The sequence below is a fragment of the Syngnathus floridae genome, chromosome 22, assembly GCF_059516105.1.
Source record: "Syngnathus floridae isolate MCC-2025c chromosome 22, RoL_Sflo_1.0, whole genome shotgun sequence".
Lineage (NCBI taxonomy): Eukaryota > Metazoa > Chordata > Actinopteri > Syngnathiformes > Syngnathidae > Syngnathus > Syngnathus floridae.
In genome coordinates this window covers 3,937,845-3,960,302 of record NC_142434.1, presented here as the reverse complement: position 1 = coordinate 3,960,302, position 22,458 = coordinate 3,937,845, and the positions used below count along the sequence as shown (strand labels likewise).

Genomic DNA, 22,458 nt, shown 5'->3' with positions numbered 1-22,458 from the left:
CATATTGCTTTATTAGTATAGTAGAATCTGACCACAAGAGGGCGCACTGTGACATAAGACTGGCCTGTCAAGCATCCTACTTGCATCCCTCTCATCTCTTCTTCCTCCCCGTCATCATTTCTGCCATCTCTTTCCATCTTAATCATTGCCATTATTGTTTCAGGCGATGAGTGGGTGCAGGTGGACAAGCCTGACGCCCTTTCTTCTTGTTTTCTTCTCACTCTGGCTTTGAACTGCAAATGGATTTGTCAGTACAGGAAAAAAAAAAACCTTCTCGCCCCTCAGCTCTTTATGGCTCCTTAAAGCTTTTTAGCACGCCTTCGTGACTTGTGTGGAGGCTGAAGCGATTCGCTGAACGCAGACAACTGTGAATGGAAATGCAAAAAAAAAACAACATTTTGTTCTTCATTTGTGATTTCAAGCCTCATGGTAATGGCACAAATCAAATATCATGGTCGTAATATTAGGAACAGCACATCTGTGTATAGTATATCTTCTGAAATGGTCTAAATGTGTTTCAGGGAGCAAAGTAGTGTGATGTCTTCTAATCTATCTGGTTCCTTTCCAGGAAATCGTGAACCAGATCACTCAGCAAGGGAATTTGTGTGAGCTTGCGCGCCAATGCGACAATGTCAGTTTCCAATGACTTTGCACCACAAATTAATTTCAAACTATCGTGCATATTCGTACTTGTGGTTTGTTAAATACATGTAAATTAGCATGTAAATGAACATATGATATTGTTGACTTCAATGCTTATGGTGATGACCCGTGGGTGTGATGCACTTCTATTTATGTTCAATGAGATGTATGTTTCTTTGAATTTGCGGATTGCTTGTGTGAAATTTACATGGTGGATGTATATAATTGTCATAACGTAGTATTTCTGACGGATTATTGCAGCGCAAAATTCAAGCGCGTCTCTGGAGCTACGATTTACTGCCATCTAGCGTTGTCGTTATGAACTGCAACTATAATTTACCGTATGAAAGAAAGGCGGAATTATTTTTCATATTTCTTAGTAGGTTGCCTTTTTTGACAGGACTCAGAATTATATTTTCTCAATCAGCTTCTGACATAAGCATTGGTCTTGTTTTTGTGGAATATTTTTAGACAAGCAGGGGGTGCTTTCCTGCTGTATGTTGCCGTGGGAACTGTCAGTCAAATCTAATTAAAACACACCCACTCGATTCTCATCAGAGTTTGCCAAAAGATTTTTTTTTTATTTGCAACTATGATTTGATCGCACTATAAATAAAACACATCTTAGGCAATAAATTCCATTTATTTGTATTAATGAACAAAATTGTCTTCGGGAATCCTTGGAGATGTCCAAGCTTGACCTTTTCACAGCTGTCAATTACTACTTATAGCCGTTAATAATTAAAATGTAATGCCCTGAACATATCGGAACCGGCTGTAATCGGATATTGAACATGGAGGTGTGTGCTGGTACCACATCAGATACCCTTACTGACAGAATGTCTGGGTGCATGCGATTGGATTCTCAAATAACTAGGCTGAGATAAAATGGAGAAATAAATATATAATCAATATAGTAACAATGTGCCTTCACTCACAAGTAAATCAATGAATATTCCGCAATTGGAGTCCCTCAAGGTTCAATGTTGGATCCCCTTATTTTTTTCTATGGATGAATTTGCAACATCTTTTGTGATTGACAGTATGTTTTGATTTATTTCATGCATCATGTTTAATTTGCACCTTTGGACTAATCCCTCTGTGTTTGTGCGCATCAACAGAAGGCCAAGTAATTAATGCTTACGAGAGGTCCCAATAATCTTGTCTCTGCATGGTTGTAACTCCAAATACCCAATCCGCCTGGTGGTTGTCCCACGCCCCCGTCCGTCCCACTAGGCCAGTTGGAGTCTAATCCCGGCCGAGCTAATCTTCTACTGATCTAAGGATTGCACTGCTGAGTTTGTTGGGTTTCCTCTCACCTGCTGACCACAACATGCCCGACTGATTTACCGAGTGGACAGAAGATGACTTCCCGCCGATCGCCCTCCTCTACCTGGACAGGTGAGTGTCACATTAGCAACCACCATGCTACCGCTATATGCAGATGGGGGGGGAAAAAAGATTAATGCATCTCCAACTATGTAATCGTCAAATCTGATTGCGTAAAAGCATAAGCATTGGATCATGTGCTGCGAAATATCCCTCTTGACACATATTCCGTGTCATAAACATATACACGAGGGATATTCTCTAAGCCCGTCCTCGGGTATTTCAAACTGGCGACCCTCCAGTTGCGAGACCTCCTTCTCCAGCATAACCCCAGGCTGACTACCACATGCCAAATGAGCCGTACAAGACTGTAAAAAAAGTCATCTTGACCTTCTAATTCGTATTTCCCGTACATTGAAGTGCAGAATAGACGACTCAAGCGATGCTAAAGAGTGAGCTGTCCAAGGTACTGAAATGAGAGCACAGTAAGATGCCCGGGTTTGTTACTATGGCTACAGATGGCTGTCTCCCTAAATAACCACTCGTCGTACGTAACCTTATTATTAAAAGAAAGGCTATTAGATGGACTTAAAAGAGAGCAACTCTTTTCTAGAAGCGCTTTTGGCTGAGCCACAGAGTCTTGTCATAAATAGAAATACTAGAGAGCCTACAAATACATTTATACAGCAGGGTGTGCACACTATCGCAACCCTGTCATCCAAGTCGTTTACTTCCCCTCTTGTTATCTTTGGCTCATTATTTCACTAAAACCTGGTATTTGAACAGGGGTGTGTAGACTTTTTATATCCACCAAAAGAGCTTTCATAGAGCTCGGAATCTCATTCAAGCTTTTGGAACGAGATGTTAACGTGAGCTGAATGATGAATTTATTTGTAGCCCATAAATACGCTTATTTGCTTTTTCCAGGATGAGAAGAATGTTGGCCAGGACAATTCGTGAGATGATAATGTACATTTGAATCGATACAGCTGAATCATCCAAGATGCTCCACTTTCAGTTTTGTCCCTAGTGGGAATTATTTTCAGAGTAAACTGTACATTGTGCACATCAGTGCTTAAAATACAATAACTTCATTTTTTTTTTTTTGTTGCAGAGTCACGAGGGAACGGACGAGGCTTCACGTCGGTGGCTACGGCTCTCAGCGAGTCCTCGTCCATCCATAGCGACACCTTGTACCACCTGACCAGGGATGCGGGCCAGGAACTCATGTCCTACAGCATCCTGGAAGCAGAACCTGACAATGAAGAAGCTCAAAGCCTACTTAAGGTGACTATGATGACTGGAGGGCGTCAAAGCACTTTTTAATGAAGTGAAACTCCTCCTCTAATCTCAACATAGTTACATTCCAGACGATTATTTTTTTTAATCATTACAAGAGCTGCACGTTCGATTCCGGCCTCCCTGTGTAGAGTTTGCATGTTCTCCCCGCCTGTGTGGGTTTTCTCCGATTTCCTCCCACATCCCAAAAACATTGAGCTCTCCAAATTACCCGTAGGTGTGAGTGCAGATGGTTGTTCGTCTCTGCGTGTATCAGTTCAGGGTGTCCCGATGAGATCCCGAAAATCGGAACTCAGTATGCTGCAATGCACTGGCGCCAAAGCACATCATTTATAGTTACCGCAGCTCTTGAATTGGCTTTAGGCAGGTGTTCCTAATGAAGTGGCTGCTAAGTGCACTCACTTTACAGATTGCCTTTTTCTCCCCCCCCCCCTCCCGTTTTTTTTAAACAAAGCACACAGTGCCAAACGCGCCGGCGCAGCCCGCACACACACACACTCAGACACTCATCACACACTCGCTAGATGGATGCCTGCTCTCGTGTGTGGATCATGCTCCCGCTACGCGCTTCCCTTTAGATCTGAGCCGAAGCTCCTGTAGGATTTGGCACCATGAAACCTGTTGCATCGGCACGGCGGACTACGCGGCGTGACCTGTAGTTTCGTTTTTGGAGGGATGGAGGAGGAGGCGGCGGGGATGAATTCGGCTGCCTTTTTGCCAACTTTTACTCATCGTCTCCCTCAACTTGTCTGATTGTGTTTGAAGCGTCACAGCATGCAGACTGATGACAAGATCCCAGTGAGTACAGTTTTAGTTTTAGATCTGCTCCTACGCTTTTAGTGATGAGCTCCTGTTATGTGTGTGCTCGTAACCTTTTTTACGATCAATTATTGGTAATCTATTCTTAGGATATGAAGGAAAGCTAAAGCAAAACATTCTCCCAGACGTTAACTTATTAATTTATTAATAAATTACCCAATTGATCAATCATTTTATTCGCTCAAATATCGGCTTTAACCTCAATATTGGTCGGGCTTTAATTTAATGTCCAATTAAATTTAAACAGCACTTTTTCCTAAATGCTGCTAGCTTGACGCTAACACATAATGGGAAACTCCTTAGAAAGGCTAACGGATAGCATCTCTGGGGTGGTATAGAATGGATATTTGAACACAAACCTCAATATAGATAGACAATATAACAACACTCGTAGGTATATATTCTTTATCCTCTGCGAAGAGTGGCAATTTACTGAGTCAGGGAACCCTGTTCCTCCACCCCCACAATGAGTATTTTTTTATGCTAATCTCCTTTTCTTCTTGTTTTCTTCCTTTTGTGCTTTTGAATACACCTCACATAATATGTGGAGGCGTTCCTTCCACCCACGTAGGCAGAAAATATTTGTAACGCTTTTCCTAACGTTGCCGCTAATCCACCAGGGGACCCAACACGGCACGTGACCCCGTTTGGATGGTATCCAAGGGAAACACCGCGGGTCTGTGTACTAAACAAAAAAAAAAAAAAGGCTCCCCCCATTCTTTTGGACACCTAACTGACGTTTGGGGAAAAAAAAGAGAATGTGCATACCTCACTCATACTTTAGAGCGGCTGTATTGTGCAGGGGAGTCTTTGTGCTGTGGTGTTGCTCTCTTTTTATTGTCTTTCTGGTCCTCACTCCGCCTGTCAATGTGTCCCCGTTGGCCACAGTTGTTTGTTTTACTCTTCTGACCACCTGCCGACAAAATCCAGCAAATATGTGCTTTCCTTTATTTCTCACCAAGCTATTCAATGGCTAAATTTTCACAACCGAAATGCAAAACATCCATTTTTTATCGCTAAACTGAAATCAGCACTAAAATCTCCCAGCATGCTCGGCGGCCTATCGAGCCTTCCCTCTTGTGTCCTCAGTGTTCCGTCTCCTTCCAAACAATCCGTCTAAATAAAGAATCCAAGTGGCAAAGGCCACGCGACTGCCCACTCTGCCGCGAAAAAAAATTCTCACTTCAATGTTTTTGAGAACCTGCCAATAGCCACTTTGTGCGCTCGTGTGTGCCGACGTAGCCGTCCGTGCTCAAGTTCATTCAAAAGGGTTATGTAAGCTTTGCTTTTCATTTGGGGGGGGGGGGCAAAATCGGCTGCTGTAATTGATACAAAACAACCACACTCGGAATTTGTTTCAACACGATTTCGTCCCGTCTATTTATTGTCTAAGTTAATTCTTGCAAACTAATGATTGGAATATTTTGGTTTTTTTTGTAGACGTTTGACATGTTGTCTTTTGGTTTGTCTTCTGCAGGTTGTCAGTTCTTCGTCAAGCCCCCAAGACAACGGCGAGGGCCTCCGCTTTTCGGACGGCCGACGGAAAGTCGACTACGTCCTGGTGTTCCACCAGCGAAGACACGCCTCCGTCCGCTCCCCCGCCAGCACCTCGGTTTCCCACGACCGACTCTCCATCGTCTCCAACGGCAACTTCCCACAGGGCTCGGACGGCAAAGGCGGGGGCGGCGTGGTGGGGGGGGAGGCCGTGAGCATCGGCGAGGTGTTCATGGAGCTGGACAGCGGTGAAGCTAACGAAGCGGCCGAGCCCGCCGACCACGAGATGCATCTGATCAGGCAAGAGTTCGAGGCCAACCTGCTGGAGGCCGGCTTGGAGATCGAAAGAGACAAAGAGGTGAGTCTGATGAAAATAATAAATAGAAATAAAAGTGTTTTATTAATAATAATAAAAAAAATGGGCTTCCAATGAAACATTTTATGCTAACTCATTCACTTTAACAGCTGAAAGTAACTATTAAATGATACAATTTTCATGGTAACCATGGCAACACTGGTGCTCACAAACATGAATCATTCGATATTTAGAGGCTCGTGAATAATCCTAATGTCATCATTATTATTATAAGAATTGTAGCGGTTTGCTAACAGTGATGAAAGCCCCCAAAAAATGGTGAAAAAAAAATCGAGCCGGGAAAACCATCTGCCTCAACTGGTCCGATTGCCAAAGAGAGCGTGGATGGATGAGGGGGAGGCATGAGAGAACAATGTGCATAGTAATAGTAGAGTAGTAGTATGACGTGCAAGGCGAAGCGCTGTAAATGATGACTGCAGCTACTATCAGCGAGAGAATCCAAACATTCCAGATGGTGGGAGGAGCCTGCATCGGGAAACACCCCCGCAGTGTAGGCCCACGAAAGTAGGGCGCCAGTCACGATAAGCCTGGATCCAATTTTTGGTGCTCACTTTTGTTGCCAGTGTTTCACAAATAGCTGTTATATCACGGTATTAGCATTGAGGCTAAATGCTAACAAACAGGTAGATTTTCCTGAAGTGGCATTCTTTTCGCAATTTTAAAATATTCAACATCTCGCTTTTTTTTTTATATGTTGAGCTCCTCACACCTACTGCGCCTCAGTCATTTTCACAGTCGACGTTTCCTTGACTCCCGCCTCTCTCTCAGCGACATGCTGGCGCCCAAATGATCACCCTCTCCTATATGAGCCCCCCCCTCGTCCTAGTTCCCCCCCCCCCTACTGAGATAAAGAGCTAATTGGAAATCCCTCTACTAATTAACCTTCTCCAGACTCAAAAAGTATTTATATCTGCTGCTTTTTGACACAAAGCGAGGGAGGAGAGAAAGAGGGCAGGAGAAGGTGATGATCTTTTTGTATTAAATTAGATACTTTGATGATGAAATTAAGTTGGGCATTTTAGGTTCATCGCTTTTTTTTGTGTGTGACGGGTGTAATGAGCGTGGTAGCGGGGAGGAAGTCGTTGATAAGAGAGGAGATAATGAAACACAAGAGCAGCGAGAGTGGCAGTTGAATGAGGCGGCCTGTCAATCAAGCCGCTGAAAGCGTCGCCCCGCCAGGTACAGTCATAAAGACGAGGGTGGGCTGAAAGATCTCGGGGGCGTCCAAGTCGAGAAAGGGAATCGGGTTTCTATCGTTTCTATCAAGGTCCGAGAAGTGTAACGTTACCTGCATCGGAGCGGCAAACAATGTGGCTCACTTTGATATTCACAAATCAGTCACGTACTCCATCCCGAACGCATTACTTATTTGCGAGCTTGCAAATGCTCCATTATTCCGCCGAGGGATGGGTGAGTCATCATCAACGGCAGAGCGGGACGTTATTTAGCATGCAGTGTTTTTCAGGACGTGATGATGTTGGACAAAAGGGCCAAATTATGTGCCAGGAACAGGCTGCACCATGCAAGGAGTGTTGAAAACGCTAATTCTCGCCAAAGTTAATGTGTGATTAGGGACGTGGACGGAATCGCTTACGCCGGCCGGGATGACATTTAAAATAAGTCGGATAATGGACTGTTATGTCAAAATTTAAAACGGAACAGCATCTTGAGTGTCCACAGGCGGCCATTTGGAAGATTTAATGAGCAATTGTTGTCGCCAGCCCAATTAAAGTTGATTCTCAACCCAACATAAAATGCTAAAGCACAACAACACAGATAAGCTAACAAATAGCATCTATGTTGTGATTTTTTTTTTTTTAACTGCAGCTCATTGAGACACTTATTTGTGAAAGTCCTCTTTATTTAAGTCGGTATTATTCTGCCACCTGGTGGCCAAGATGCATATCAGACAAAGTAGTACGGATTAATGACCTTCTCATTCATTTCAATGGGAACTGATGATTTGAAAGTCCCAGAATGAATTTAACCGGTGCATGTCAGTGATTATTTCATACTACTTGACTATGATTTGTTTTTTAGGTGAAGGCTCATGGTCTGAGCTTCACCCGCCTCCACGCACCCTGGCCGGTGCTGTGCAGGGAGGCGGAGTTTCTCAAAATTAAAGTCCCAACCAAGACGGTATGTTGAGTTCCATATACATTCAATTCTGGACTTGGTGGTTCTCTAACACATGGTCCAATGTGTCCATCAGCGCTACGACATTAAAGAGGAAAGTGCGTTAAGCAGTAGCGTGTGGAGGAAGCTGAAACAGCTTTTCCAGCCCAAAGTGCCCCCTCAGGACCACGGACCCACCAAGTTCCTCACCCACTGCTTCTCCCGGGACAAGCTCCACCTGTGAGACCAAAACCACACACACACACTTCTACAATAGTGTTGTTTATTGGATAATTTTAATTGCTGCCATCTAGTGGAAGTATATCAAAGTGTCCTGCAGTATATGTCGTTGGCATAGATAGAAAGAATTCATGCGTGGTGGTTGTCAGGTACAACATCACATCGAAAGACTCCTTCTTTGACAACGCCACCAGGGGGCGCATCGTAAGTGTAACGCCGCATCAAGTTCCTAGTGAGGATTCAATGTTAATCCAGTGCGTGTTGTGTTTAGGTGTACGAAATCTTGAGGAGGACTGTTTGCGTACGAAGCTGTCAAACCATTGGTAAGGAACTTTACTTTGTTTTTCTACACTGATAATGCCAAATACCGTATTTTCCGGACTATAAGGCGCACCGGACTATAAGGCGCACCTTCAATGAATGGCCCATTTTAAAATGTTGTCCTTATATAAGGCGCACCGGACTATAAGAGAACATTTTAGGTTTTTAGGTGCGCCTTATAGTCCGGGAAATACGGTACTCAAGTAGCAGTGGTGTGCTTTGGCTTTCCCATCGCGGCAGAGGGTGCCGCCGGAGGATAATGCGCAAATTGGAGACCCCCCAAAAAAATTGCATCGCCTTAACCTAATTTCCTCTTTGCCCTCAGATCTTGCTTGATACATTTTGCCGCCTAAACACACAGAAATCACCCCCCCCTCCTTTGCCACTTGTTGCTTCCCATCCACCCCGACAAGTGGGTCACGCGAAGCCTCAAGAGTGTGTCTTAGGTTCATTAATAGCCCAGCTCATCACGGCGCAGTCCTCCCCGAGCCACTTTATCGTTGACTTGTCACTTTGATGAAAGAGGACCTGTCGGTTTGTCCTCCTGTGTGCCGCTGTCCGCAGGTCAGGTCATTTATCCCCCCCCCCCTGGAATGGACTAAATAGGCCTGACACTAAATAACCCCGGTTGTGTATACGACAAAACACACGGCAGCTCTGCTTACCTTTTTCACCTTTGACCTGGATGGACATTACTCTCCCACAGGTATCACGACATTGATAGCGAAGGGCGTCTACGACTCTGCCTTCCCTCTTCACGATGTAAGTTTTGGCTCCACTTCATCAACCGACCCGAGCCGTCTGCTGATTTTCGTTTCATTTCTCAGGGAGATTACAACGCCACGGGACATCCCGAGGAGAGGAACGACCGGCAGATTCTCCACGAAGAGTGGGCCCGATACTCGGCCTTCTACAAATACCAGCCCATTGATTTGGTCAGGTAAGCAGATGACATATTTTTTTTTTCTTCCATGATTTACATCACCAATCTGTTTTTTAATATTTACAGGAAGTACTTTGGAGAGAAGATCGGCCTCTATTTCGCCTGGCTCGGCGTCTACACTCAGCTTCTCGTGCCAGCCTCCATCGTGGGAATTATCGTTTTTGGCTACGGGGTAGCGACAGTGGACACAAACATACCCAGGTGAGTAGATCGCCGTGAATCGGTCATTTACGTATTTGCTTACTCTCCTGGTTTCTCCCCCCCAGCTTGGAGATGTGTGACGAGCGTTTCAATTTCACCATGTGTCCCCTGTGCGATGGAGCCTGCGATTTCTGGCAACTGAGCACGGCCTGCGGCACGGCCAGAGCCTCGCACCTGTTCGACAACCCTGCCACCGTCTTCTTCGCCATCTTCATGTCTCTGTGGGGTGAGCATCTCATCAAATTACACCCCGCCCCCAGAAAAAATACAAATTAATTTGCATAATTCCCCCGACATAGCCGTGTTGTTCCTGGAGCACTGGAAGCGTCGCCAGATCAGTTTAAGCTTCAGTTGGGATCTGACCGGCATCGAGGATGACGAGGTAGCGATGCAACAAACGCACCATCCAGATGACCCGATAAATCTTCCTTCCCCTCCAGGAACACCCGAGACCAAAATACGAAACCATCCTCCTCCAGAAGAGGCAACGGAAGCAGAAAAACAAGAAGAAGAAGAAGAAGAAAAAGAATCAGGTAGTGGGATGAATTCAACAGGGACAGTTCATTAGGTACAACACAAGCAACACTTTTAACTGCTTGCGCTTATCTTAATAATATCAGAGAATGATCTAGATTGTTTCGGAATTGGGTCACTCCATTTCCCCGTTGGCCCACATACGGGTTACGTCCTTCTGTCACATCCACATGAATACATTTCTATGGTAATGCGCCGCTCAACACCTTGTCCTGGAAACTGAAACGACCCGAGCCAAAAATGTCCCATGTGTTCCCGCCATCAGTGAGTCTGTGTGTGTGTGTGTTTGTGTGTGTTTGTGTGAGACGTATCCCTCTGTCCTGCAGCCTGTGAAGCAGGAAGATGGGACAGTGACAGGGAAGGACAGATGGAGGAGAAAACTGCTGTCTGCCCTATCTGCAGGACCACCGGTAACCCCCCTACCCCCCAAAAAAAGACCCCCCCACACACCTCCCTGCCCCTCCTTCCATTTCCTTTCATTTCCTTTCCTGCACACGGTGGCCTATCTGTTCTTCTCTTCCTGTTCCATCTTCTGGCTACTGCGCTTGCAGGTATTGGATAATATTAATAATCCATAATAATAAATCAATTTTCTGTCATTATAATAATAGTAATTATATTATCAAAATGTGACAATAATACAAAATTGTACCCTAGTACACATAAATTAAATACAACTGAACTGCGCTTAGGCAGTTATTCCTTCGTGCACCACAAGAGGGAGCCAGCATTGCGGCAACATAGCCTGGAGTTATTTTTGATTTTTTTGGACTAGCATTGAGGAGGAACAGATTGACAAATTAAATATTTAGATTCATGGTAGTTTATTTTGATTTGTGCACATTTTTATTCCCCGTGTTCCATTATGGAAGTTTATTTTTTCAATACGCGATTTCCTTAATTTGATATTAATTGAAGTCATTTTATTTGATTGATTTAGCTCTTTTTTCTCTAGTTTAGAGCTTTATAAGCTAATTTTGCATGTGAGCGTGAACAGCTGTGCCTCCTGTTGACTCGCCTGACTGGCTCGATGCCGAACCCGACAGTGTCTTCAAGGTCTGCGCACTAATAAAAGCAAATAGAGCGGCCGCTTTATATAACATGACCCAGTTGTGTCAGTATTCATCCGAGATCTTTCGGATGTCGTTCCAACTGGCCGGTACTACCCGGGGAAATTATTCTTGCCCTTTATGTTCCGATTGTCAACATTCAGACACCGTGCCAAAAGTTTCTGTCGTTTCCTTCATCAGCGTTCCGCTCAATTTACACGTTTTTACACATGAAAGACGATCAGGATGACGTAAATCGACTATTATAAGGAAGCAGGAGTGAGAATCTAATTATGTATAATTTGATCCAACACAAATTTGGTGCATTATCACTAACATCAAATAAATTCTATACATTGATCACCATCTGGCTTCTCAGTGGAGGGTCTGATTGAATGTTTAAAAAAAAACAGGAAAGGACAAAAGACAGATTTAAAAAATAAATAAAAAATCGAGGGATGGTGAGAAACAGCGGGAGGGTGGATAAGTGGGAGTGATGCATGCTGGGCAGGAAGCCAGAGGTAAGATTAGTGACCGTCACTATGGTGACACGCATCTCTCTCCTCACACTTTCATTCCACGGGACGAATGAAATGCGGATGAAAAAAAAACGATTTTTTAAAAATTGATCCAAAAATTACAGCTTTAAAATTAATGATGAGTAGTGTCAATTGGCCTTTTTATTATCCGATTTATGCAAAAAAATGCATTAATTCAATATGTCCACTAGAGGGAGCTAGAGAATGTCTTCAAACGCTCCCAAAGTAGTAAATGTGACCCTTTATCATTCCCGTTAGGCTGCTATCGAGAAGTTAACCTGGAAAGATCGCCTTCCTGGATATTGCATCAATGTTTCCTCCATTCTTTTCATGGTGAGTCCGATTCTTTTGTCCATGTGTGAACTTCATGTATACCTGATGACCTTTCTATCCCTGCCTTTAGTTCGGTTTGACCTTTTCGGCTGTTTTCGGGGTCATCATCTACCGCATCACAGTGTCGGCGCTGATGGCCATGAGCCCCGACCCGGAGACAAAGTCCAATGTGCGCGTGACGGTGACGGCCACGGCGGTCATCATCAACTTGGTGGTTATTCTCATCCTGGATGAGATCTATGGTGCTGTGGCGGTGTGGTTGACAGAGCTTGGTAAGGCTCCCGGCGAAAATGAAGCTGTAGATATCCTGAACTCTAATTTACTGTTTTGCAGAAATTCCCAAAACGGAAACCAACTTTGAGGAGCGTCTCATCCTTAAAGCCTTTTTGCTGAAGTTCATGAACGCTTACGCGCCCATTTTTTACGTGGCGTTCTTCAAGGGACGGTTTGCCGGTCGACCGGGAAGTTACGTGTATGTCTTTAATGATTATCGAATGGAAGAGGTGAGCGTGGATTTGACGTCAATCAATCCGATGGAGAGTTCACACCTAAAAGTGTGTTTCCTTCAGTGTGCACCGGGGGGTTGCCTGATCGAGTTGTGCATTCAGCTCAGCATCATCATGCTCGGGAAGCAGCTCATCCAAAATAACATCTTTGAGATCGGCATCCCGTACGTACATCAAAATGCTTACTTTGAATCGTGTACAGGTCATATACATTTTCCACTTTCCATCCCGGCAGGAAGTTGAAGAAGCTAGTACGTACGCTGAAGGATAAAGGAGTCGAGAAGAAGGAGGAAGACGAGAAACCTCCTCAGCAATGGAACCTGGACTACGCCCTCGCTCCCTTTGAGGGCCTCACGCCTGAATACATGGAAATGAGTGAGCAAACTTTGAAGGCACACCACGAGCTGTGATTGGTAGGTCAAGCTAACCAAAATGACTTTATTTCAATTTTTTTCTCCCACAGTTATCCAGTTTGGCTTTGTCTCGCTGTTCGTGGCCTCCTTCCCTCTTGCTCCCCTTTTCGCCCTGCTAAACAACGTCATCGAGATCCGACTGGACGCCAAGAAGTTTGTGACTGAGCTCCGCCGGCCGGTCGCTGCCCGCGCCAAAGACATCGGTAAAATCGATTTGTTTTAAAAGACCAGTGATCTTGCAACTTTACAAATCCTCACAAATTAATATTGATTCAAATAATGTCACGTGACACTCCAAACTGTTGAAATTATTTAGCCTTAGCCAGGTATTTTCTTCATCTACCACTAGAGGGCGCCCACATACCACTCGTGGTATCGCCTTAAGAATATCTGCTCCATTAAATGAAGTCTACAATTCACTTTAATTAAAGCAACCTCCATTGATTTTTTTTTAACTGATTTTATTTTCTTTTTTTTAGGTATTTGGTACAACATACTAAGTGGCATGGGAAAATTCTCAGTCATAATAAATGTAAGTAAAGGCAACTTATTTAACAATGCATTTTCTTAAATTTGCTGGTTCGCTTCCCTCTTGTTACCGTGGCAACATCAAATCCCTTATTTCTTCTTTAATATATGTCAGCTGACATTAGACAAGCTCATTATGATTGTAAAAGGAGATTTCTGGAGTGTCAATGCAAACAACCGGCGGGTTCTGGTCATGCCTGGAAGTGACTTGCATTTAGAACTCATAATCCCACTCAAGCCTTGAGCGAGCTGCCACCTGATCGATGGAGAAATGAATTCCCCTGTCACGAGTGACGAGGGGGAATCGGCCGATTATCTTCTTTTTAAATATCTTCCAACCAGAAGAAAATCCCATCGGACCGGTCGTTAATAAGTGAAAGCGGAAAAACAATTGTTTCTTTGTCCCTCATTTAGAATAATGTTTCTCTAAAATTCTGGGGAAAAAAATCGTCCTGGAACCAATTGTCCATAATTTTGTGATCTTTTCACTCTCTGGAGGCTTTTGTGATATCCTTCACGTCGGACTTCATCCCTCGCCTCGTCTACCAGTACATGTACAGTCAATCGGGGACCATGCACGGCTTCATCGACCACACGCTCTCCTACTTCAACGTGTCCAACTTTAAACCCGGCACGGCGCCGCACAATTCCGACCACGCCGATGTCTCCGTCTGCAGGTAAAAACAAAAACTCTTATGAACTGATGACGAGATGGGGCCCACAAACGATGCCACTATCTCATAATCGCTCCAAAGCCAAAGGCCACACGGATTCTGACAGTTGACCCTTATTACATAACAAATCATGACGGGGAAAGAATACCAGTCTTTGTGCCAGGGCATGTCTCAAGCATGATGCACGGCGCCGTGAAATTGGCCATTAAGACCCCCGATAAGGGTCCGAGTGTTGCCAGTGACGCCTCAAGGCTCCACGCCTTGGACACTTTGTTTCTTTGTCCGGATAGCTGAAAGGAAATCGGTCATTTTGGAGATGAGATAATTCAACTCAGTTGTCCTTGGAAGTTAGGAAGAAACAGAAATGCATATTTTTAAAGTTGCCCCCCCCTCCCCTCAGGTATAAGGACTACAGGGAACCCCCTTGGTCTCCAGATGCGTATCACTTCTCCAAACAGTACTGGTGCGTCCTGGCGGCGAGGTTAGCCTTCGTCATACTTTTTCAGGTAGGAGCCCACACATGGAAATGTCTGGATTGTTTTTGGGGAAAACAAACAAAGGGGAAAAAAAATTACGACGCGAAAATGAAATCAAGCTGCTATGCTGGACTAATAACTTCTCATTGTGAGTGATCACTCAGTAAAATTTTCAATACTGCCTGAGATGATACAAATGAGATATTTTCAAGTTCACACCATCAATGGAAAAATGTTCTTAAGATGGATCTCATTACAGTGTTAAGGTGTACTTAATTAAATCCAGCACACGCGTGTGAGTCACTGGCAATTTATTTTAAGCACAAAATACCCGTGATGAGAAACATTCAAGATGTCTTAGTGAGTTAAGTTGATTTGATAATGAGAACCTTCCCTATTTGTGCATAACTCATGCGGAGTAAATCTCAAATGTAATGTGAGGGCTCCCCCTAGTGGTATGTAAAAGAGTTACCGAATTAAATGTTCAAACTCATTTTCCAGCGCTTGAAATTTTATTTTTGAAACAGTATATTAGTTGACTAGAGTTCAGTTTTATTTAACTTTGTTTCCAAGTCTGCTGCATAGATTATTTTTTTGGTGGCCTCCTGTAGAACCTGGTGATGTTCCTCAGCCTGGTGGTAGCCTGGGTGATCCCGGACATTCCCAAAACCATCGTGGAGCAGCTGAAGCGGGAGAAGAAGCTGCTAGTGGACCTCTTCCTACGAGAGGAGAAGGACAAATTTCAGCTCATCCAGAGCCTCTTCGCCAAGGACGCTCCCGTCCTTCCGGCCGGCCATGTCCTCCCCCTCCCGGGGCGCTACAACACGCTGCCCCAGTGTCCGACTCAGGCCCCAGATGATGACGACGGAGGTCCCAGGGCGAGGTGCAGGGCGGCCAGTTTCGGCTTATACACCAGGAAGGTCCCCCCGTCACCTAGAAACGAAAATTCCAGACACACAGCTGTGTGACATCATGTTTGGGTGATGCCTTCCTGTAAAATGCCATTTTGATGTCCTGGCGTGAAAGATCACTTCAAATGTGGTTTTGTCCTTCCTGCTGACCTGATCACTTTTTTTTTTTTTTTTTTTTACTTCAAAATGGAGCTTCCCGCTTCATTGCGTAGACAAGCAATAATATCGTTATTGGCTGAATAGCATTCTAAAAGAGATTGTAGATTACACAAATAGATTGATTCCGAATTGAACAGTGGTTATATAAATAAAAATATAATTGTACTTTTCAGGCTCCAGGGTTGGGAAGCTCAAATGCTTCAAATAGCCCCAAAGTGTCGATTGTACCTTCAGGGACAACAAACGGACTCCTACTGGAATGTAGTCCTGTTTTTTTTTTTTTTTTCCTCCATAAATGAATGGATGGAAATCGTTTTGGAATATTTCTGCTTCACGTGCTTAATGATTCTCTTTGTAGATATTTATTTTCAACTCGTAGCAGACAGAACATCAGATTCGATAGATTTACTGTATGTATTGTTAGCGAAAGCTCGTTTCCTGAAAATGCAAATCGTTTCCATTCTCTGTTTACATTGAACGTTTTTTCTCGATTCTTGTTTTTCCATTGCCAGTAATTATTCCTCGGGTACATTCGCAGCCCTCCATGTTTGACACATGCCAATTTGCTCAAAGTGATATATGATGTAATGTACTTCCTGTTTTAGAAAATCTTATTTGTTGCAGCACTGAAACTGAGCACAGTCAGACTCATTTGAATCCACGCACAGAGAAACTTACTGTTTTCCGATTTTGAAGTCACAAAGCATTTACTTTTGCTGATTACAGTGTTAAGTCATAGCTGCTGTCATAACATGCTGCAAAATGTCATTTGTGTTTTCAGAGGCCTTGTACATGCTCTTTGTTTTTGCCATGACAACATCTGTGTGCTCACTTACTATCCAGCAGCAGACTGTTAAATTATTTATGTATTTTAGATTGACTTAAAACGAGAAAATTGTGACCGTGGTACATTTTTAAGACTACATACATGAAATACATAATTGTTGGATGTCTTACAAAAATAATTTGAACACTGTCTTATTATGTTCTTTTTTTCTATATCTCTTCTGCCTTTCTGTAATGTGAAGTCAAAAAAAAAAAGTATTAAATGGAGGACGGTTAAAATGGAGAGAATAAAAATGAAAGGATGTAAACATATGTACCTGTGGCAACCCTTTTCAAACATTTTTAAGTACGTTTTGTTATTGTTTGTTGGTAAATTTTATATAGGGGCTAACTGTTCCTAAAAAAAAGGTAATGAATTGTTTTTCCCCTTTTTTTTGTTCTTTTATTGATTGTATTTTATTTGTCATATTTTTAAAGGCACAATGACGACTCATGTAATACTTTTGTGATCCTCACGAGGTTACAATGAGTCACAAGCATTAAGATTATTGTGATTTTTTATTCTATTTAACATACTTTTACCATTTTTTCCATTCCACGTTTGCCTGTTTATACGTGCAGGTAGCCTTTCACCTGTGTAAACTTGACAAAAAAAGTTTTTACATCTCGGATCATCCACTTAATAATGCATTAAGAGTTTGTAAATATCGAATAAAATCTGGCATATCGTGTGTTTTGAAATTTCTATGAATAAGCTACCAAGTTCTGGCTGTCATACTGAGTTACAAGATCTTCTAATTTTCATGAACGCACCATGACATCATTTCCTGTTTTATTGATTGACAGGTCTGATTGCTTACACCTGCGTGCGCAAACGTCTTCATGTGATGCTGTCAACAATGATTCCCTTACATTTATCAGCAGGTATATAAAAAACATATTATTACTTTTATTATTTGTAAAATGACATATTGGACAAGTGAACAAAACAGTTTTTTGAGAGAAATTCCACCTCTTGGGTTTGTATTGTGTAAGAAATCCCGTTCGGGTGAACGGTCGCCATTTTGTAAACCCCGAACGTACTATTAACACAAGTGAGGAAAATACGACCATGTAATTAACACGAATACTAATAAATATTTATGTATAAGTATGTTGCTGCATTTGTAGTTGAATAATTACTATTCATATTTTTGCCCCATTGCTTATACTTTTGCTATCATTCGTTTCCGCTCCCTTTTAGTATAACACTAAGGTGAAACCAGAGATATTTTGATTATATTTGTATATTTATTATCAGCAATAGAGTAAACTAAATCGACAGTATGAGATGTGATATACTTAAAGTTTTTTTTCTTCTTTTTTTGACACTTTTCAAGGACAGAATGAAGGCAACCTGGAAAACTTCAAGCTCAACCAACTGGAAACAGATCAATCAGGTAAGCGCCATTCCAGATCTGTTTCATTTCTCACTAAAATGGAAAACTAATATACCATACCATTTTTTCAAAACCACCAGAACATTAATCAGTGATTCCGTGCGTGATGCTTTGAAAGAACTCGAGTGAACACAATACCTTGTTTAAAAGTTACAACAGCAACAAGCTTGGTCAAGATTAGACAAAAGATGACTGTCAATCCATTTGTAGAAGGTAATGTTACAATTACCCCCTGTAAATGGGATGGAATTGGCAGGAAAAAAGGAGAATAACAAGAAGTGCCTCTTAATGTAAGCAAAAGAACTCCTTCGAGTGATGTTGAAGCCAAGAGCTTGGCAAGAGTTGACTGATGTGACAGGAAAAAAAGACCTTTGAGGTTATTTACATGCGGAAGCTTGCCTTAAATATCGCACTCTTGCGTAAGTTTGAATTTTTTATTTTTTTTGGCTACTGAAACTGCTTATTTCTTGTTCCAATTATCTACGCCTACCTTAATACTAATATGACTTTTCAGATTGACTAGTCTTGTCACAAATTATAGTAAACAGTAGCATTTCACTTATGTCTGAAGACTAGGGGCGCTATTTAAACGGAAAACAGATAATAAAGTGGGAACAAAAATAGATTTACACAATTTCCATTGTTCTTTGCTGATTGGCTAGGACAGTCCACATGATTCTTTCTTGTGAGGGATATTATTAAATATTATTTGCGTGCTTTAATAGCTTCCCTCTTGGCAGCATCTTGATTTTTTATTGTCTTTGTGTCAGAAGCCATTTTAAGAGCAATTTGTAAGAAAGTGTGAATCAGGCAGTGAATAAATCGTGAATAGTGCTGCAACTGTCGAGTTCCTGGCTCCAGTTTTCGAGTGCAAAAATCAGATCTTTGCTACTGTTTGTGTCTGTTTCTGTCACTTTTACACACAAGCGTAAGGAAGGCGCGATTGTGAATGGTGCGCGCACCGACAACAACAACCAACGACTCTTGTTGACCTCACACACTCTTAAGGGGAATGTGGCTGCTACCCAAGGCACCCACAGCTGTTTGGTGAGTGTGTGTGTGCATTCCATGAGCATGAGGATGTCCATCTGTCGCATCATTGCTCGGAACGCACCACGACTTCCTGAATGGCAAACTGCTAAGTGGTCGTGATTTACGCTGACGTCACGAACGCTCATTCGTGGATTGGAGCACTCAAGGAAACCTCATTAATTCCTGCTTTAACTGGATTTGTCCTCCCATTGTTTCCATTAAGTTGATTATTCAACCGCCTAATCACACGAAAGTTCATCGCCGAAATTAGTTACACGGCGTTTAAACTAAGTCAGCTAATCCATCTGACCGTCTTGCCACGAGAGTAGGATTAACCAAATACAACTGAATTTGCCACCATTTTTTGTCCACTCTTCCTTGTCACAATGTCTTTTGTTATATTTTTTTTCCTAATAAGTTTCTTCTTCCATACAGGATGTTATAAAAAGATTTTGACGAGACACGCCGACATCGATAGCTGCGAAGGTACGTGCTAACTTCCTCTTAGTTTTTTTTTGATTGCCTAAAATGTGTTTCTCTTCATAAAATATGTTTCCGAGGTGTTTTTAAGTGACCCCCGAAAATGTTTACAAAGCCTCTCGATCATTTCTCGCCTCGACTCATCTATGTTTAATAAAAATTGGAATTTTAATGAAACCAGACGGAGCACGCATTGTAAGCAAAAAGTACAAACATGTGCGTGCGGTGATGGGTTCACACGAGCACAACCGCATCGAAAAACCAACACCACTGGGGTGACCTTGGGGGTCCCAAAGCCCCCAAATGATGGCATCATTCATCATTTCTGTTTTGGCGCAGGGAACAAGTGACCTCCAAGCGCTTTCGCTGCATAACATAACATGGAAATGATTTTACTGTTACCGACAAAATTCGGTCAAATATCCGTCCAATCGAAATGAAGTTTAGCTCGATTAACTGACGCTTAAAAATCCCTAAAATTAGAATATATCGTTCGAAAGGTCTAAATATGACAAACTGTATTCCCTGACTTGTGAGAAAACTTAAGATGAGGTATTATTTCGAGTCAGTGGGTTATGACACCACTTCGGCAAAGGGCTAAAATAATATTATGTCACAGTTGTGGGAATGGTTGTGCTGTGATTGTACACCCCTGTGCCACATAAAAAAAAAAAAAAAAAAAAGTTTGACTCAGACAAATGAAATGTCAGGATGAAAAATCTCGTAAACTCAAAACACGTAGTGAAGATCCTTGTAAAAACAAACTGAATGTTATCGGATTCCAAAGGCCACCGTTTGTAGACGTTACCAAAACAAATGTTTTTATGAAGAAAATAAATAAATCAATAAATGAATAATTTGGTCAGTCCCTATTTTTATTTTTCAAACCATGTTCTGTCCACGCATCCATCCTACTGGGTGGTCGACGGCGCGTCGAGCTCCAGATGTTCACGCCGCCCTCACATCTGCAAGTCATCTGGTGCGCAAAGCACCTTCTCGTTTCCGTCCCCCCCTCCTCTTTCCCGTTATCCCCCGATGTGTTTGTGCTCGCACCGGGACGGTCTCGCCCTCCGCCGCCTGCACAGGCCTTCCATTGTCACCTAATTAGACGTGGGCCCGCGTAACGACAAACCTTTCCCCACCCTATCAAACATTTGCGATGTTGAAGACCCGCGAGATGCAAAACTTCGCCGTTCGATAGCGTCACATTTTGCTTGGATGCTCTCTTTCTTCTTTGATAGCTACTTATAAAAACGTCGAAATCTGCATATGCTACTTTTACGGTCGTATCCTCGGCCCGAGATCTCCGTTTGACCCGTAGGGCCGGCATACATCCAGACAACTATGTGAAACGGCCTATTTTTGGCAAGACACTGATGGTTGGCCTCCCCGAGGACCATATTAGGACTTTTATTCCGAGCAGTTTAAAAAAGATGGTATTTAAGGGGCTCCTTTCAAAGCCGATATGCGGAATGTCTGATGCCGAGGGAGGCATCGGCTCCCGGGCCTTCTAAAGCGCTTCGTAATCCACAAAGTCTCAAGTATGCGAGATGGAGCAGATGATCGTGTTCTCGCGCACATGGAAACTCTCTGCGATGATTAGAAGCAGAAAATGGTAATTCATAAACAACATAAACCGCCCCTTTGTTCAAGAATTTTGTGGCTTATATATTTTGAGTCGTAAAACTGCCTTGTTAGCGGCTAACAGATAGCAGTCGAGCCGCAGCTAAATGGCAATCCTGAAGTCAAAATTGATCTATTTCTATTTTCTTTCAGCAAACGATGAAATAGCTCCCAAATCGCTTTTTCGAAAGTAACTGACACGTTCAGATTCAGCGACACCAAATGACCTGAAAGCTGTTGAAACGTTCTTGGCACCAAAACGAAACGTCGACAAGCGTAACCGTTGGCTCTGATTAGATTTGATTTAACACCTCCGATTATAATATTACTGTCTTCCGTCTTTTAACACGCGGCCAAGGTCCAAGAAACACAAACCTCTTCTCGCCTCAACACTTTAAAAACCTCAGCGAGACATTTCTCGCACTCACGTCTGTCAGAGCGCAGCCACCCGATGCCGAAAGACTTTAGTCATCTCTTCTCGCTTGTCGAGCAAGCAAGGATGTAAGTTAATACTCTCGCACCAAGGTCCGCTTCATCTGGACGAATTATTTGGCTACCCGCGGGCTTGTTTTAACTGGTTAGGAGAACATCGAAAATGTCTTTGCCAAAGCTCGTTGGGGTCGCGCCTCAGCCCAAGATGAAAATTAGCGCAACATTAGCGTAGCGTGTAATTGATCTGCACGTGGTTTAAGGAAAGGATGCTCAGTGGCTTCTGACAAAGTACAACCACAAATCCCCCCTAAAGTTGTACAAAATCAAAATAAGAACAGTCATTCGTCATTTCGGTAAGGCAGATTTTAAAACCACAATAATAACACATGTTTGAATCACGGGCCAAGGGACCAAAACAATGGCTTCTGCGATGAGTCGCAGATTGATTCTTTTAGCATTGTGAAAACCGATTCACGAAAGACACTCTTTATTTGGTCAGGATGCTAATTGCTAAGCGCTAATTTCAGGAACATCTACGCAGACATTTGATCAGAAGGCGTTGCTGATCTCCTCGCTTAAGCCTGGCAAATGATAAGATCCGCTCAGAATAGGAGATTACGGAATTGAATCCCACCTCGGCATAGTATACAAGCATCTCCTTAAATCAGCTTTGCCCCTTTGTAAGACCCCCCCTCAAAATTTGACGTGGCCTCGCATGACTTCCGAAGCAGCTTTCGTGGGAATTTATTTTTCAGTTTGACCACG

At 43.0% G+C, this 22,458-nt stretch overlaps 2 protein-coding genes across 6 annotated transcripts in view; both read left to right on the top strand.

Annotated features, from left to right (window-relative positions):
- Window positions 1-117: 117 nt before the first annotated feature.
- On the top strand, window positions 118-16,999 carry ano2b (anoctamin 2b). 3 transcript variants are annotated; one of them, XM_088366330.1, is made up of 25 exons: window positions 118-2,043; window positions 3,086-3,258; window positions 4,036-4,068; window positions 5,567-5,941; window positions 8,000-8,098; window positions 8,172-8,314; window positions 8,464-8,518; window positions 8,586-8,637; window positions 9,342-9,397; window positions 9,463-9,575; window positions 9,645-9,779; window positions 9,845-10,005; window positions 10,079-10,161; window positions 10,220-10,312; window positions 10,640-10,723; window positions 12,160-12,234; window positions 12,305-12,506; window positions 12,568-12,737; window positions 12,804-12,904; window positions 12,976-13,115; window positions 13,204-13,356; window positions 13,633-13,685; window positions 14,180-14,358; window positions 14,756-14,861; window positions 15,443-16,999. In XM_088366330.1, exons 1-25 carry the CDS (start codon window positions 2,007-2,009, stop codon window positions 15,797-15,799), a joined length of 3,228 nt encoding a protein of 1,075 aa, XP_088222456.1. In that variant the 5' UTR covers window positions 118-2,006; the 3' UTR covers window positions 15,800-16,999. The 3 variants fall into 3 exon arrangements, with proteins under 3 accessions (XP_088222456.1, XP_088222457.1, XP_088222458.1); XM_088366331.1 differs by lacking the exon at window positions 4,036-4,068; XM_088366332.1 differs by lacking the exon at window positions 10,640-10,723.
- Window positions 17,000-17,426: 427 nt separating this feature from the next.
- The window catches only part of LOC148379290 (uncharacterized), a 28,869-nt gene continuing 23,837 nt past the window's right edge, over window positions 17,427-22,458 (top strand). For all 3 annotated transcript variants that reach the window (XM_088366378.1, XM_088366377.1, XM_088366379.1), the window contains exons 1-3: window positions 17,427-17,611; window positions 18,067-18,126; window positions 19,594-19,644. In XM_088366378.1, the coding sequence (XP_088222504.1) occupies window positions 17,575-17,611; window positions 18,067-18,126; window positions 19,594-19,644 (148 nt within the window). In that variant the 5' untranslated portion in view covers window positions 17,427-17,574. The remainder of the gene's footprint in view (window positions 17,612-18,066; window positions 18,127-19,593; window positions 19,645-22,458) is intronic.